Consider the following 13,842-nt stretch of genomic DNA (forward strand, 5'->3'; position numbering starts at 1 on the left):
TTGACAAAAACCTAAATAACTTGAAAAGTTTAAATATTAGAAAGACCAAAAATCTTAGCACATATCTCCTGAATGGGCTGAAGAGTTTAATACTTGAATGGCTAAAGTGAGACAAAAGGTGTAGAAGGAGTAGAGTTCCAAACATTTTGCAGGAAAGACAATGGAGACTGGGAACTTGATGAACCGGACACTGCAAACCAGTGCAGATCTCCAAAACTCTGTCAAAGCAGTTCACAGCTCATTATGCAAAAACCGACCAATCGCAGAGCTGAATTTTTTCAACGTCCAATCTGAATTTGGTTTGAAGAACTTTAATCCAATCACAAGGCTGAATTTATTTTTACAAAATGCTAAATATCTCAAAAACTACAAAGATTTGAAATGACAAAAGTTGTAGCACACGTGTCCTGAAGGAGCTGCACAGTTTATGATCTGAATGATTGAAGTGACCTGAACGGCGCCCATGGTTCACGTTAATAAAGAGCTAAAAACTGCTTCATCTGTTGTACGGAAGTAAATATGTTCCACCAGATTTTGAATTTTATAAGTTTTTAAATTTCAAGCCCCAAAATCTTAAACAGCAAATTAACATATCTGAATTGTATTAATCTGAATTTAGATATCATTTTCTAATTGTTTACTTTTGCTTCTATGTTTTCAGAGTTTTAAACTTCATTCATTCATTCATTTTCTGAACCGCTTATTCCAATTCAGGGTCGCGGGGAAGCTGGAGCCTATCCCAGCTGGCTTTGGGCGACAGGCAGGGTACACCCTGGACAGCTTGCCAGTCCATCGCAGGGCCACACAGAGAGACAAACAACCACACTCACGCTCACACTCACTCCTAGGGGCAATTTAGAGTGACCAATTAACCTATCATGCATGTCTTTTGGATGGTGGGAGGAAGCCGGAGTACCCGGAGAGAACCCACGCATACACGGGGAGAACATGCAAACTCCACACAGAAAGGCCACCGACCAAACCAGCCAAGGATCGAACCAGCGACCTTCTTGCTGTGAGGCCACAGTGCTAACCACTGCGCCACCGTGCAGCCGAGTTTTAAACTTCAAGACTCAAAATTTAAAGATTGAAAAAGGAAATCAAAGGAAAAAATTCAGACAGTCAAATTTCAACAGGCAAAATCCAGGGCTTAAACTTCGCCGTCAGAAAACCAGTGGCTGCGTTGGCCAGAGACTGCGCTGCTTTACAAAATCAACACTTTACAACTTTTTCTGGAAAGCCAAGTGTGTACACATCATTATGTAAAATGAGGGAGACAAACCTGCGACGACATGCAGCACAATGTGCAGATCATGAAGGAGCAACTGCATAAAAACGTCTGAAACACGCCGGTGCTGTTAAAGCATACAGCCAGTTAAATGAAACATCTTCCAGTTCTGGATCTGCATCTTTAATATGGTAACAATGAGAACACTGACCTTCCGCTTGCTGCTTTTAGGAGAACTCATCTCCACCTTGTTGCCATCTGGAAGCTGGGTTTGAGTCTGGATGGGGGGAGCCACACCGATGGGGTTGACTGCAGCTGGAACCTGGACCGCCACTGGCATCTTAGGTTTTTGCTCTTCTTGGATGTGGAGCTCCTCTTCCTTTCGGTGATTAGGTGGAGGCTGGGTAAGGCGGACTTCGGGTCGTGGTTCTGGTTGGTTGCAGACCGGCGCCTGTGTGGCGGTGCAGGCTTTGTGCTGGGGATGGCGAGGCTGGTGCTCCCTGGCGTAGCTGTGCACCTGCAGCTGAGTGCGATGCTGCTGCTGCTTCTCCATAGTGTAGCTGTGCACCTGAAGGGCGTCTTTAGGGCTTAGAGTCCGGTGGAACAACAGGCTGGCCACTCCCATTTTACGGACAGGCAGGGCGCCGCTCTCTGTCCACGCTGGTGCCACCGACACCGGTAAATGGCCGTTTCTGGCATTCGACTGAGATGAGATGGCAGGTGCACGAGTCTTGGCGTAATGAGGAGGCCGACTGCCGTCGCCGCCACTCTGGCTTAAACTCCGGTGAAGTGGGTCCATTAAAGTCAGTTTGGTTGGCGTGACAACCAGCTTTGGTGGGCCTGCAAATCAAATCACAGGAAATAAAAACTGAATAAATTTCTAGCTTTTCACCTCAAAACCAGCTGGATGGTGGCGTTAAACGTTAAAAAACCAGCAGGAAGGGGGCGTTAACTGGTTAAAAACCAGCTGGATGGGGGTTAGTTGGCATTAACTGGTTAAAAACCAGCTGGATGAAGGCATTAACTGGTTAAAAACCAGCTGGATGAAGGCGTTAACTGGTTAAAAACCAGCTGGATGGGGGTTAGTTGGCATTAACTGGTTAAAAACCAGCTGGATGAAGGCATTAACTGGTTAAAAACCAGCTGGATGAAGGCGTTAACTGGTTAAAAACAAGCTGGATGAAGGCGTTAACTGGTTAAAAACAAGCTAGATGGGGTTAACTGGTGTTAACTGGTTAAAAACCAGCTGGATGAAGGCGTTAACTGGTTAAAAACAAGCTAGATGGGGTTAGCTGGTGTTAACTGGTTAAAAACAAGCTGGATGGGGTTAGTTGGTGTTAACTGGTTAAAAACAAGCTGGATGAAGGCGTTAACTGGTTAAAAACAAGCTAGATGGGGTTAGCTGGTGTTAACTGGTTAAAAACAAGCTGGATGAAGGCGTTAACTGGTTAAAAACAAGCTAGATGGGGTTAGCTGGTGTTAACTGGTTAAAAACAAGCTGGATGAAGGCGTTAACTGTTTAAAAACAAGCTAGATGGGGTTAGTTGGTGTTAACTGGTTAAAAACAAGCTGGATGAAGGCGTTAACTGGTTAAAAACAAGCTAGATGGGGTTAGCTGGTGTTAACTGGTTAAAAACAAGCTGGATGGGGTTAGTTGGTGTTAACTGGTTAAAAACAAGCTGGATGAAGGCGTTAACTGGTTAAAAACAAGCTAGATGGGGTTAGCTGGTGTTAACTGGTTAAAAACAAGCTGGATGAAGGCGTTAACTGGTTAAAAACAAGCTAGATGGGGTTAGCTGGTGTTAACTGGCTAAAAACAAGCTGGATGAAGGCGTTAACTGTTTAAAAACAAGCTAGATGGGGTTAGTTGGTGTTAACTGGTTAAAAACAAGCTGGATGAAGGCGTTAACTGGTTAAAAACAAGCTAGATGGGGTTAGTTGGTGTTAACTGGTTAAAAACAAGCTGGATGGGGTTAGTTGGTGTTAACTGGTTAAAAACAAGCTGGATGAAGGCGTTAACTGGTTAAAAACAAGCTAGATGGGGTTAGCTGGTGTTAACTGGTTAAAAACAAGCTGGATGAAGGCGTTAACTGGTTAAAAACAAGCTAGATGGGGTTAGCTGGTGTTAACTGGTTAAAAACCAGCTGGATGAAGGCGTTAACTGGTTAAAAACAAGCTAGATGGGGTTAGTTGGTGTTAACTGGCTAAAAACAAGCTGGATGAAGGCGTTAACTGGTTAAAAACAAGCTAGATGGGGTTAGTTGGCGTTAACTGGTTAAAAACAAGCTGGATGGGGTTAGTTGGCGTTAACTGGTTAAAAACAAGCTGGATGGGGTTAGTTGGTGTTAACTGGTTAAAAACAAGCTGGATGAAGGCGTTAACTGGTTAAAAACAAGCTAGATGGGGTTAGTTGGTGTTAACTGGTTAAAAACAAGCTGGATGGGGTTAGTTGGTGTTAACTGGTTAAAAACAAGCTGGATGAAGGCGTTAACTGGTTAAAAACAAGCTAGATGGGGTTAGCTGGTGTTAACTGGTTAAAAACAAGCTGGATGAAGGCGTTAACTGGTTAAAAACAAGCTAGATGGGGTTAGCTGGTGTTAACTGGTTAAAAACAAGCTGGATGAAGGCGTTAACTGGTTAAAAACAAGCTAGATGGGGTTAGTTGGTGTTAACTGGCTAAAAACAAGCTGGATGAAGGCGTTAACTGGTTAAAAACAAGCTAGATGGGGTTAGTTGGTGTTAACTGGCTAAAAACAAGCTGGATGAAGGCGTTAACTGGTTAAAAACAAGCTAGATGGGGTTAGTTGGTGTTAACTGGTTAAAAACAAGCTGGATGAAGGCGTTAACTGGTTAAAAACAAGCTAGATGGGGTTAGTTGGCGTTAACTGGTTAAAAACAAGCTGGATGGGGTTAGTTGGCGTTAACTGGTTAAAAACAAGCTGGATGAAGGCGTTAACTGGTTAAAAACAAGCTAGATGGGGTTAGTTGGCGTTAACTGGTTAAAAACAAGCTGGATGGGGTTAGTTGGCGTTAAATGGTTCAAAACAAGCTGGATGAAGGCGTTAACTGGTTAAAAACAAGCTAGATGGGGTTAGTTGGCGTTAACTGGTTAAAAACAAGCTGGATGGGGTTAGTTGGCGTTAAATGGTTAAAAACAAGCTGGATGAAGGCGTTAACTGGTTAAAAACAAGCTAGATGGGGTTAGTTGGAGTTAACTGGTGAGGGTAGTACCTTTACTCCTCTTGCCTTCTTGTGCGGCAGCGCGAGGAGGTATAAGACTAAGTCTGGGACGCTTCCCGTACTGCTCGTCATCATCTTCACACTTCGGAACCACCTCATCAGGAACCTCCAGACACACACGGTGTCGCTTCGTCTCTATTCTCTGTGTGCTGAGACAAGAGGAAGACGGGAGAGGTTATAAACCTTTTCTGTTCATGATTTTACAGCTGGAAACATCTTTTCCAACAGCAAAAATAAAACAACAATAATGTAAAATCAGCCTCTGAATCCTCTCTGAATCCTGCAGGTTTTCCATGTATCCCTGCTTCAACACACTTCATTCAAATGAATCAGTCCTTGTGCAGAACTTCATTGGCTGATGGATCCATTTAGTGTGAGCCAGGTGTGTTGGAGCAGGGATACATGGAAAACCTGCAGGACAGTGGCCCCTTTAGAACAGAGTTTAACCCCTCCCCCTTTTTGTTAGGAGGTAGAAGAGACGGATCGGATTAGGTTCAACACGGTTCTGAGCAAAGTTTCTACCATAACTGCACCTACACCTGCACATCCAGGTGTGGTAGAGAAATGGTTCCAAATAAAAATGAATGTGAATTATATCTAATTATTAGAGGTGGGAAATCGAATTTTAAAAAAAAAAAAAAAAAAAATCTTTTTTTTTTTTTTTGCTTCATAATTTTAAAGTTTTTTGTTACAAATTGATTTTTTTCCCCAAATAAATATTAAATAATCTATTTTTTTTTATTATCATTTTTATTGTTTTTATTGATCTTTTTACTTGTCTTCTTGAGCATTACAGCAGCAGAAAGAAGATCTAGCTGCAGTGTAATATTGAAGAATCACGAGAAACATAATTTCAGTCGAATCGGCACCCCCCCCAAAAAAAATAATTCGAAGTCGAATCGGGACAAAAGCATATCGTCACAGCCCTACTAATTACAGCAGTTTTAAAGGTGATGTTTTGAGCACTTTGTGTGGACTTTTGTTGTGCCAAAGGGTTTTATAAATAAAGTTGAACTGACAGTAAATCATTCATGAGTAAATATTTCATAACTAACTCAAAACGTGAACCTGACACACCTCTTCCTCTCACAGCTGTCCTCGCCGCAGCTTTCAGCGGCGCTGCAGGTGCTGCCGATGTCGTTAAACGACTCGCCCAAAAACTCCTTGGCCTCTGGGGTGGGACGCGAGTGGTCTATGGGTACGACGTCTCGCCCCGCTAGCCACTGCTGGTAGCGATCTGGCTGGAACTTCTTGACAAACACATCCATGGAAATCTTCACCATGTCTTTGCGACACGAGCACTGACCCAGCAGACGGACAGATGGAGGTTTACACGAGCAGAAAACAATAAAAACACTCGTCAACAACAGTTACTGCCGATCCTCACCAGAACTGCCTGCTTGCCGTACTCTATCCATCTCTCTGTGGCGAAGTTGGTGGACTCTGCGCAGTTGAAGCCGTGGTTGAACCCAGCATGATAGGCATACGGGAAGGTGATCATGAACTCACCCGCCTCCTGAGTTATCTGTGAAAGAGGTAGGTAGGCTGATCAGCTGATCGCAGCGACCGGTCGCGTAGACAAACTCTTCTTCTACCTTTTCAAATGGAATGCCGTATTTCTTTAGTATAGACGGAGAGATGAGAGTCATCTTGTGCCTCAGGAATGCCTCACAGTTCTGAGCACTCCCAGGAAAAAACCCTGAAACAGGAAGAAGACATGGAATCCAAACGTTCCCTAGCGGACTTTCCTGCTGTACGTATCCTACCTTTAGCCAGACGCTCCAGTCTCTTTCCGTGCTCTGGAGAAACACAATACCTGCAGACAATCAGGATGTTTATTATTGTTATTTACACGTAGACTCATTAAAACCACGCCAGCTTCATTTACGTGTGCGTACCATGACTTGGGCTCTCCAAAGTGTAAGTAATTGATGCTGTAGAGGTCCATGTCCTCCGTGTGCCACGCAAAGGTGGTCTTCCACATGCCAAAATACAAGTAGGGTGTATTTACACCCTCAATGGTGATACCACTGTCACTCTCCACTGTGTCCAGGATGGTGCCCAGATGGGAGATGTTCCACTCTCTGACATCCTGTTGGAGTTTAGCAGACAATACGGGATCAGTCTACAAACGCACGTCCATGACACGCTGCAGACACTGCTGCTCTGAAGTCTGACATCTGAATCAGTCACATGGTACTGATGGGACACAAAGCACCCACAACACCACACAAAAAGCACCAGTAGCCTGACAAGAGTCGTGTGGTTTCCCTAACTGGAACCCAGTCCTTACAGGTCTCCCTGAAGCCCAGACAGTCACAGTTAGTCCAGAACCCTGCTGCTCCAGTCCTCACTAAGACCCGGAACTTGGTCGGCTGTTTGATACAGTTAATCTGGAGCATTTATGTTGGAGGAGGTAAACATTGACAAACTGCAGGACTGCATCCCTTGCGGGAGTGAGTTTAAAAGTCCTGCTTCAGGACGAGCATCTATTCAGGATCTTCTGGTTTGTTATGAACCAGATTGTTAGGGTCGGGTCTACTTCCTGGTGCCAGATCCACATTGTTGAGTTTCTGGACCAAACTGCTGCTTTTAGTATTTACTGTTTTTATCAGAGCAGTCATTCATCTCGTCTGAACTTTGGTTTCGATCATTTTATTTTACAGACGTACTTCATGGGCTGCAGGGTGGCGTGGTGGTTGGCACTGTGGCCTTACAGTAAGACGGTCACTGGGGTGCTCAGGGGGCGACTCAGACGGTGGCCTTTCTGTGTGGAGTTTGCATGTTCTCCATGTGGATTCTCTCCAGATACTCCGGCTTCCTCCCACCGCCCAAAGACATGATGTTAGGTTAGTCGGTTACTCTAAATCAGGAGTAGGCAACTCCGGTCCTCCATTGCCACAGTCCTGCAAGTGTTAGGAATTTCTCTGCTGCAACACACCTGGCACACATCAGACCTAATTAGCAGACTTGTGCAGAGGTTTACATCAAACTCTGCACAAGTCTACTAATTAGCCATTGATTTGAATCAAGTGTGTTGCAGCAGAGAAACTCCTAACATTTGCAGGACTGTGGCACTCAAGGACCAGAGTTGCCTACTCCTGCTCCAACTTGTCTCTAGGTGTGAGTGGTTGTCTCTCTGTGTGGCCCTGTGATGGACTGGTGACCTGTCTGGGGTGTACCTGCCTGTCACCCAGCTGGGATAGATCCCAGCTTCTCTGTGACCCTTAATCAGACTGAGCAGTTCAGAAAATGGGAAAAAAAAACAAAAAAACAAAGATGCAGTTGCTTACACATAGAGAGTGTGTGCTGTGATTATGTCACGTTAAACCCTGTAAAAATCGCCCAACAGTCAGTAAATCAGAAGGTTGTTTTCTGCAGATTCAAAGCAGAAGTTGTCAGTCAGCGCGTCAGAAACCTCAAACACATCACCTTTCACCTCTATTTTAGCTTTTTCTGTGCATAAATCTAAAGCTTGTGAAGAAGTCCAGTTTACTGATTCCTGCTGCAGCTGTCATGTTTTACATCCGGCGCTGGGAAATGAAATATCCAAATTTAACTGGGCATGTCCAGAACTATGTCCAGTCATGATGAGCTGCCGTTCTGCACAAGCTTGTTAATGACCCACTGACCTTGATGGGGTGTGCTGCAAAAGGGAACAATCTAAAACCTGCAGGATCGCAGTCCCAGGAGGACCAACTGTGGACGCCATGTCTTAGGGCAATCAGTCACAATTAAACGCACTCATAGCGCTCAGAGTATAAATACGGCTTACTGTCTATTACGATGTAATGGAAAAATTCCTCATGTTCAGAAAACAAAAGCCAATGCTAACTACCAATCACCATAGCAACGGCAAGCAGGTAACATCCACTCACCACATCGTACAAGCTTCCATTCACATCTGCGCCGTATATGGGAGGGTTAAACGTTACGTTCTTCCAATATTTTCTTTCCAGCTCCTCAAAATCATCGTAATGTGGACTGCAGAACCTGTGAGAGGCAAACAGAGCGGTGACCGCCAGCTCTAACATTAGCACACATCACCATTCTGTCCATATTATGCAAGTCTCACTTGTCACTGTTGGCAATCTTGCGAAACTCTCGGACAGTCATGGGCCTCTTCTGTATGTTGTACTGGGTGAAAAGGCCCGACTGGCCTGTCACCACCTGCTGAATGGGTGCCGGTATCACCAAGTCATCTATATCGTCATAAGATCCACGAGGCTTCCACTCCTTCGGTGGCACAATCTGGAAGAAGTGAGCAGACGTCCAGTTCATTTGCTTTCTTCAGGACATTTTCCTTCAGGGCCAAACTCTACATCAGTACTTACTTTAGCCAAGCCTGCCCTGTGGGCTCCCTTGGACTCTATGTAGGCAATATAGCGGCTGAAATTCTTGAATTCCTCAACAGTGGGGTAAAAAGTCATGATCCCTCTGGAAGCATGATTTTGGGAAACCATGTCCAACGCCATCCTGGAGTTCAGAGATGGCTCCTGCATTCAGAGAAGAAATGGTTATGGGATAATGTGTCAAGATTGCGCAGTGCAACATAACATGTTCTATAACTTCATTTGGATCTTCACTGCCTGGGCTTCACAGCATGAGATACACGAAAACAGCAAAAAGCAACACTACTACTGCTTACAACACATAAAACAACATGCTGTGGTTAGTATTAGTATTCATATTCACACAGCAGGTGTCAAGAAGTAGTGTTTCAACAACGCACGTGGGAATATAATAAATCTAAAATGTTAATTTAAAAAAAAAAAAAAAAAAACGTGGCTACAACTCTGAAAACAGCAGTATCTAATGTAAGCATGGTGGATGACGTTACCTGTGAAAAGCTAAGGAGGGAGCTGCTGGATGAGCGCTAAGCTGAACCAGGGTCTCTTTAAACGTCTCTTTAATTTAGCTGTAGCCCAGCCAGCTGGCGCTAACTCATTGCTAAGTCTGCTGTAGAAACACGAGCTAATTCAGCGGGCGTCTTCGCTGCTCAGCACAGCGCTAGCGTCGGCTAACCTGCAAGCACGGTGCTCTTTTTTTATTATTACACAATTGAACAAAAATACAGAACATAAACTGATAAGTCATGGAGTCAAGAATTAAATGAAAATAGGTTAAAAGAATATGCTGGCCATGGACAATACATAAAAAATTTGAGCATCTTCACCTGTGTGTACGTCTATACTCATCATACAAAATAGTGACACTATATCAGTGAAATAAGAATTCGTCTAATATGCCCGTATTTTTAAGGATTTTCAAAATATTCAATTATGGTGCTGTATTAAAAAAAGTTCTTGTAAAAAGATTGCAAAGTTTGGCTTGCCGTCAGCCAATTTCTTTCACTGCTAGCACAGTGCTAGCGTCAGCTAACCTGCTAGCGCGGCGCTAGCGGCGGCTAACCCGCTAGCACAGCGCTAGTGTCGGCTAAACTGTTAGCACAGCAGTGACGTTCAGGTCACGTTTGATGCATTTCATGTTTTTGTTTATTCGCCCAAAATAACATGGAATTTATGTCTAGATTTTGCATATTGCCGATAATATCTAGAGAGATAAGATAGTTTGGCTTAACTTATCTTTTACTTCTCCTTGAACGCCTGGGATATGTCTATGCTCTGTGTTGCAGCTTCTACCATGGAGACATTGCAACCTAACCAGCTCATTCGTTCAGTGTACCCTTAGCAAGCCTGGATAGTTTGAATTTTACTCAACCTAAAACCACATTAAATAAATTTAGCGCTCCTACTGTACGTCTTTAAACATAGTTTGCTGTTCAGACGCCATGTCAACGATGTCAGGAAATAATCCACATCCAACAGTAACCGCTAGGTTAGCTCTTCCGGCTAGTTAGCTACCAGGCTAGCATCGTTAGCTCAGAAGTTCGCATTCTGCGACAGAGGTGTGTGGACGTGTATGCACTTACCACCTGCTCTTGGTTCGATGTCGAGTTGTTTTTATGTTTCAAATAATTCCCAGGTAATCCAAACGGCGTCTGGTAACATAACAGAGAAACGGCAGCTTGCTAACGAAGCCCCTTGTGGATAGAGCTCTCTACTCCATTACCTCCGATGCGCATGTGCAAGCGCCTCGTTACTTGTTTACCACACACGCATGGTGTACGCTCAGCCAATCAGAGAGTCTGAAAGTCTGACACCGGCGTGACGACAGACGTAAACAACTTTCTGTAAATATTTCATTAAAAGCATTTTAAATGGTTTTATTATCATAAAAAAATCGAATGGCTCTTGTTCAGATTAAAAATATTACTTTTCAGGATCTTATTGTTCTTTAGAGTCACAATGTGAAAACAACTTGTGTAAATATCAAAACAACAAGCTTTGAGACATTTTTTCTATTTCAAAACGGAACTGGAATAAAAAGAAGAACCCAGTCCTTTTTATTGATGAAAACAAAACCCAAATCAATGAAAAAATCATCACAACCACAATGAAGAGCACTTTTTTTTTTTTTTAGCAGAATTTTCTTTTAAATGTACCTGTTTATTTATTTATTTATTGAACACAGATTCAATTAATCATAATTAGAAAGACTTTTATTGCCATTGTCTTTGAACAATTCACAGACTAGGAACTTGTTTCGGTGATAAGGTGCTGAATAGTAAAAATGATAATAAAAGACTGAATAATAATATAAAAGCAGAAATATAGCTATTGAGATTTCTAGTTCCTAAAGTCACATATAATGATCTTTTTTTTCTTTCAGAATGGAAATTCTGTTATTTTCCTTGTAAATGGTGGCTTTGAGTCCAGAAACAACACACCCACTCATTTCTGTCAAAACCAGGTCCTGGACCTGAACCCTGTCCTCCTGGAGGACAACACTGGCCTCAGACGTTACCAGAGAGGAGACCAGAATGAGAGGACACATCCCCTGTTTGTGGAAAAGATGTTGGTGTGTTTCAGATGGGTCAGATCATTGACATCAAGCAGAAAAATATTGATGCAGAAACTACAAAAACTGGGTTCAGAAATGTCTGAAACATTATCAATAATTGGAAGGATGGTGGGGAACCATCATTTTCCAGGAAGAAAAGAAATGATGTTTAAACGTTTGCTGACTTCTGAAATCAAACATTTTCTGGTTTCAACCATATGGAAGAAAAACAGCAGTAGAACTTAGGACTATGTTTACTAGTGAAACTCAGAACATTTCCATATGAAAAATGTGAAAGAACTCAAGCGACTAAACAGCTGTGGAGCTAAAAGAAAACCACTAACAAACCTGTACCAGACTCCTCACGTGGTCTGATGAGTCTAGACTGACCCTGTACCAGAGTGATGGAACATCAGGGGAAGAAGAGAGACAGATAAAGTGATGTGAAAGAGTGGTTCAGAGAACAGGAGACATCACTTTCACCACAGAGTCCAGATGGAAACCTCATGGAGGATCTTTGGGATGGTCTGGGGAAGGCCCTGTGCAGTCATTGGACTCTCCATCATCAATCCAAGATGTTGGACAAACATTAAATCAACACCTGACGCAAATAAATCTGCTGACGTTGCAGAAGCTTCTGGAAATGATGAGACAGAGAATGATAGTGGAATCAAAAATAAAGGAGGAACAACCAGACGTCAAAGTGTGTGAACAAAACAGAGTGAACATGCCAAAGCTACACGTGACCAGAGACATCTACAGTTCTGTGTGTACCTACCTGCTGACACGTAACACAGAACCAAGCCTCATCTAACTGAACTGAAAATCTTGTCCATCTCCTTGTCTGGCTAAAGTTTGATGTTACCTCTGCTGGTAAAAATAAAACTAAATAAAGATTTCCAAAAGACAAAACAAGTGACAAAATAATGACTTTCATATGCACTAGATTGTAGCTAAATCTTTGTAGTGATGAGTGCTTCCGATCAGATCAATGATCTGATCAACAACCAGTAACTGGGCAGTCGACTCAGGTAAATGAGAAAATAATTTTTTACAGGTGGTGATTTCAGAGTTTAACATAGAAACTCTTTGGTGTCTGTTGTCCCAGATGCGAGTTACCGTTGGAAAGGCTAACAACTAGCTTTTGTTTTGCTGATAATTCACTAGATTAAAAACTCCCCCTGCTTTCCATCAGGCATTAGCAATTACTGTTAGCATTAAAGAGGCTAACAACTAGCTTTTGTTTTGCTGATAATTCACTAGATTAAAAACTCCCCCTGCTTTCCATCAGGCATTAGCAATTACTGTTAGCATTAAAGAGGCTAACAACTAGCTTTTGTTTTGCTGGTAACTCAATAGATCAAAAACTCCCCCTGCTTTCCATCAGGCGTTAACATTCAATAGTTACTGTTAGCATTAAAGAGGCTAACAACTAGCTTCTCTTTAGGACCCATTAAGGCTCTGTTTACAGGACATTTCCACACAAAACGTAAAACTTCTCCCTTTGGATATTTGATTTAAAAAAGCATTTTTGCAACACTGGAATGAAAAGTACAGGTAAGACTGGATGTGGTGTTTATGCCAGGCTGCTAATGGGCAGCGAAACTTTGCAACAACACACCCAAGTGTGCACCACAGACTCAGGAGCAGGAAGTACAGCAGCAGAGGCATTGCATGATAAATTCATCAGTAATAGCATTGTGTCCCACCAACGACATGTCCTGTCAGGTCTCACCCAGAGGCGTCTCCACCTGTACAGAGGTGTTCTGGGTACCTGCTGCATATGACCTCCACATCTCTGCTGATGGTATAAATGTTCCACTGGAAACAGGTTTTACTTTAACAGACCAGGTAAATGAAAAGATGCAGGAGGGCGAACATGGGACGGAGGTTGTTGTGTTTTTTGCAGGTTCAGCAGGGTCTGACCATGTGAAAGACGTCATGATAGGCAAAATATTCCACTTTACTTTGACAGGAGTCGCATGAAAATTTCTATCTGTTGTCAAATCTTTGCAGTTCCATCCACACAAAACTCTGTTACCATGGAAACAAGCGGCCAGACAGCAACTAAGCTCTAGCACGTTAGTGTCTCAGCATGGTGGTGGAAACGGTGCCTACATTACATTCTTCCTCTGCGGTCCGTTAGGCGTTAGCATTGGAAAGTTGCTGGCTTTAGTACTGTAGATGCTAACGGATATCATGCTTTCTGCAACAAGTGTGTAGCCACCGCTACAGAGCTGACTTTATTTTGACCCTTATCCTGTGCCGTAGCAGGGTGAAGGATAGTTTCAGCCAACTGACTCTGGCACAAGCAGATGCGGCAAAAAATGTATGAGTTGCTTGAATAAAAACACGGTTTCTATGTGAACATTTGCTTTATTTCATGCCAGGAAAGGCACATTCACACACTGAACCCAATAGGTTATAGAATATTATATGCATCTACATTCACGCAATGCATACACCATGAT

The 13,842-nt window shown here is 43.0% G+C and overlaps 1 protein-coding gene across 1 annotated transcript in view; it reads right to left on the reverse strand.

Annotated features, from left to right (window-relative positions):
- The window catches only part of LOC306758576 (lysine-specific demethylase 4A-like), a 39,863-nt gene extending 29,328 nt beyond the window's left edge, over positions 1-10,535 (reverse strand). Inside the window, exons 1-11 of the mRNA XM_079243903.1 lie at positions 10,401-10,535; positions 8,803-8,964; positions 8,544-8,719; positions 8,347-8,461; positions 6,367-6,560; positions 6,235-6,284; positions 6,064-6,167; positions 5,856-5,993; positions 5,546-5,769; positions 4,460-4,617; positions 1,440-2,068 (exon numbers count right to left, since the gene is read on the reverse strand). Coding sequence (XP_079100029.1) covers positions 1,440-2,068; positions 4,460-4,617; positions 5,546-5,769; positions 5,856-5,993; positions 6,064-6,167; positions 6,235-6,284; positions 6,367-6,560; positions 8,347-8,461; positions 8,544-8,719; positions 8,803-8,943 — 1,929 coding nt within the window. The 5' untranslated portion in view covers positions 8,944-8,964; positions 10,401-10,535. The remainder of the gene's footprint in view (positions 1-1,439; positions 2,069-4,459; positions 4,618-5,545; positions 5,770-5,855; positions 5,994-6,063; positions 6,168-6,234; positions 6,285-6,366; positions 6,561-8,346; positions 8,462-8,543; positions 8,720-8,802; positions 8,965-10,400) is intronic.
- Positions 10,536-13,842: the final 3,307 nt, after the last annotated feature.

The sequence above is a fragment of the Telmatherina bonti genome, assembly GCF_933228915.1.
Source record: "Telmatherina bonti genome assembly, chromosome: 7".
Lineage (NCBI taxonomy): Eukaryota > Metazoa > Chordata > Actinopteri > Atheriniformes > Telmatherinidae > Telmatherina > Telmatherina bonti.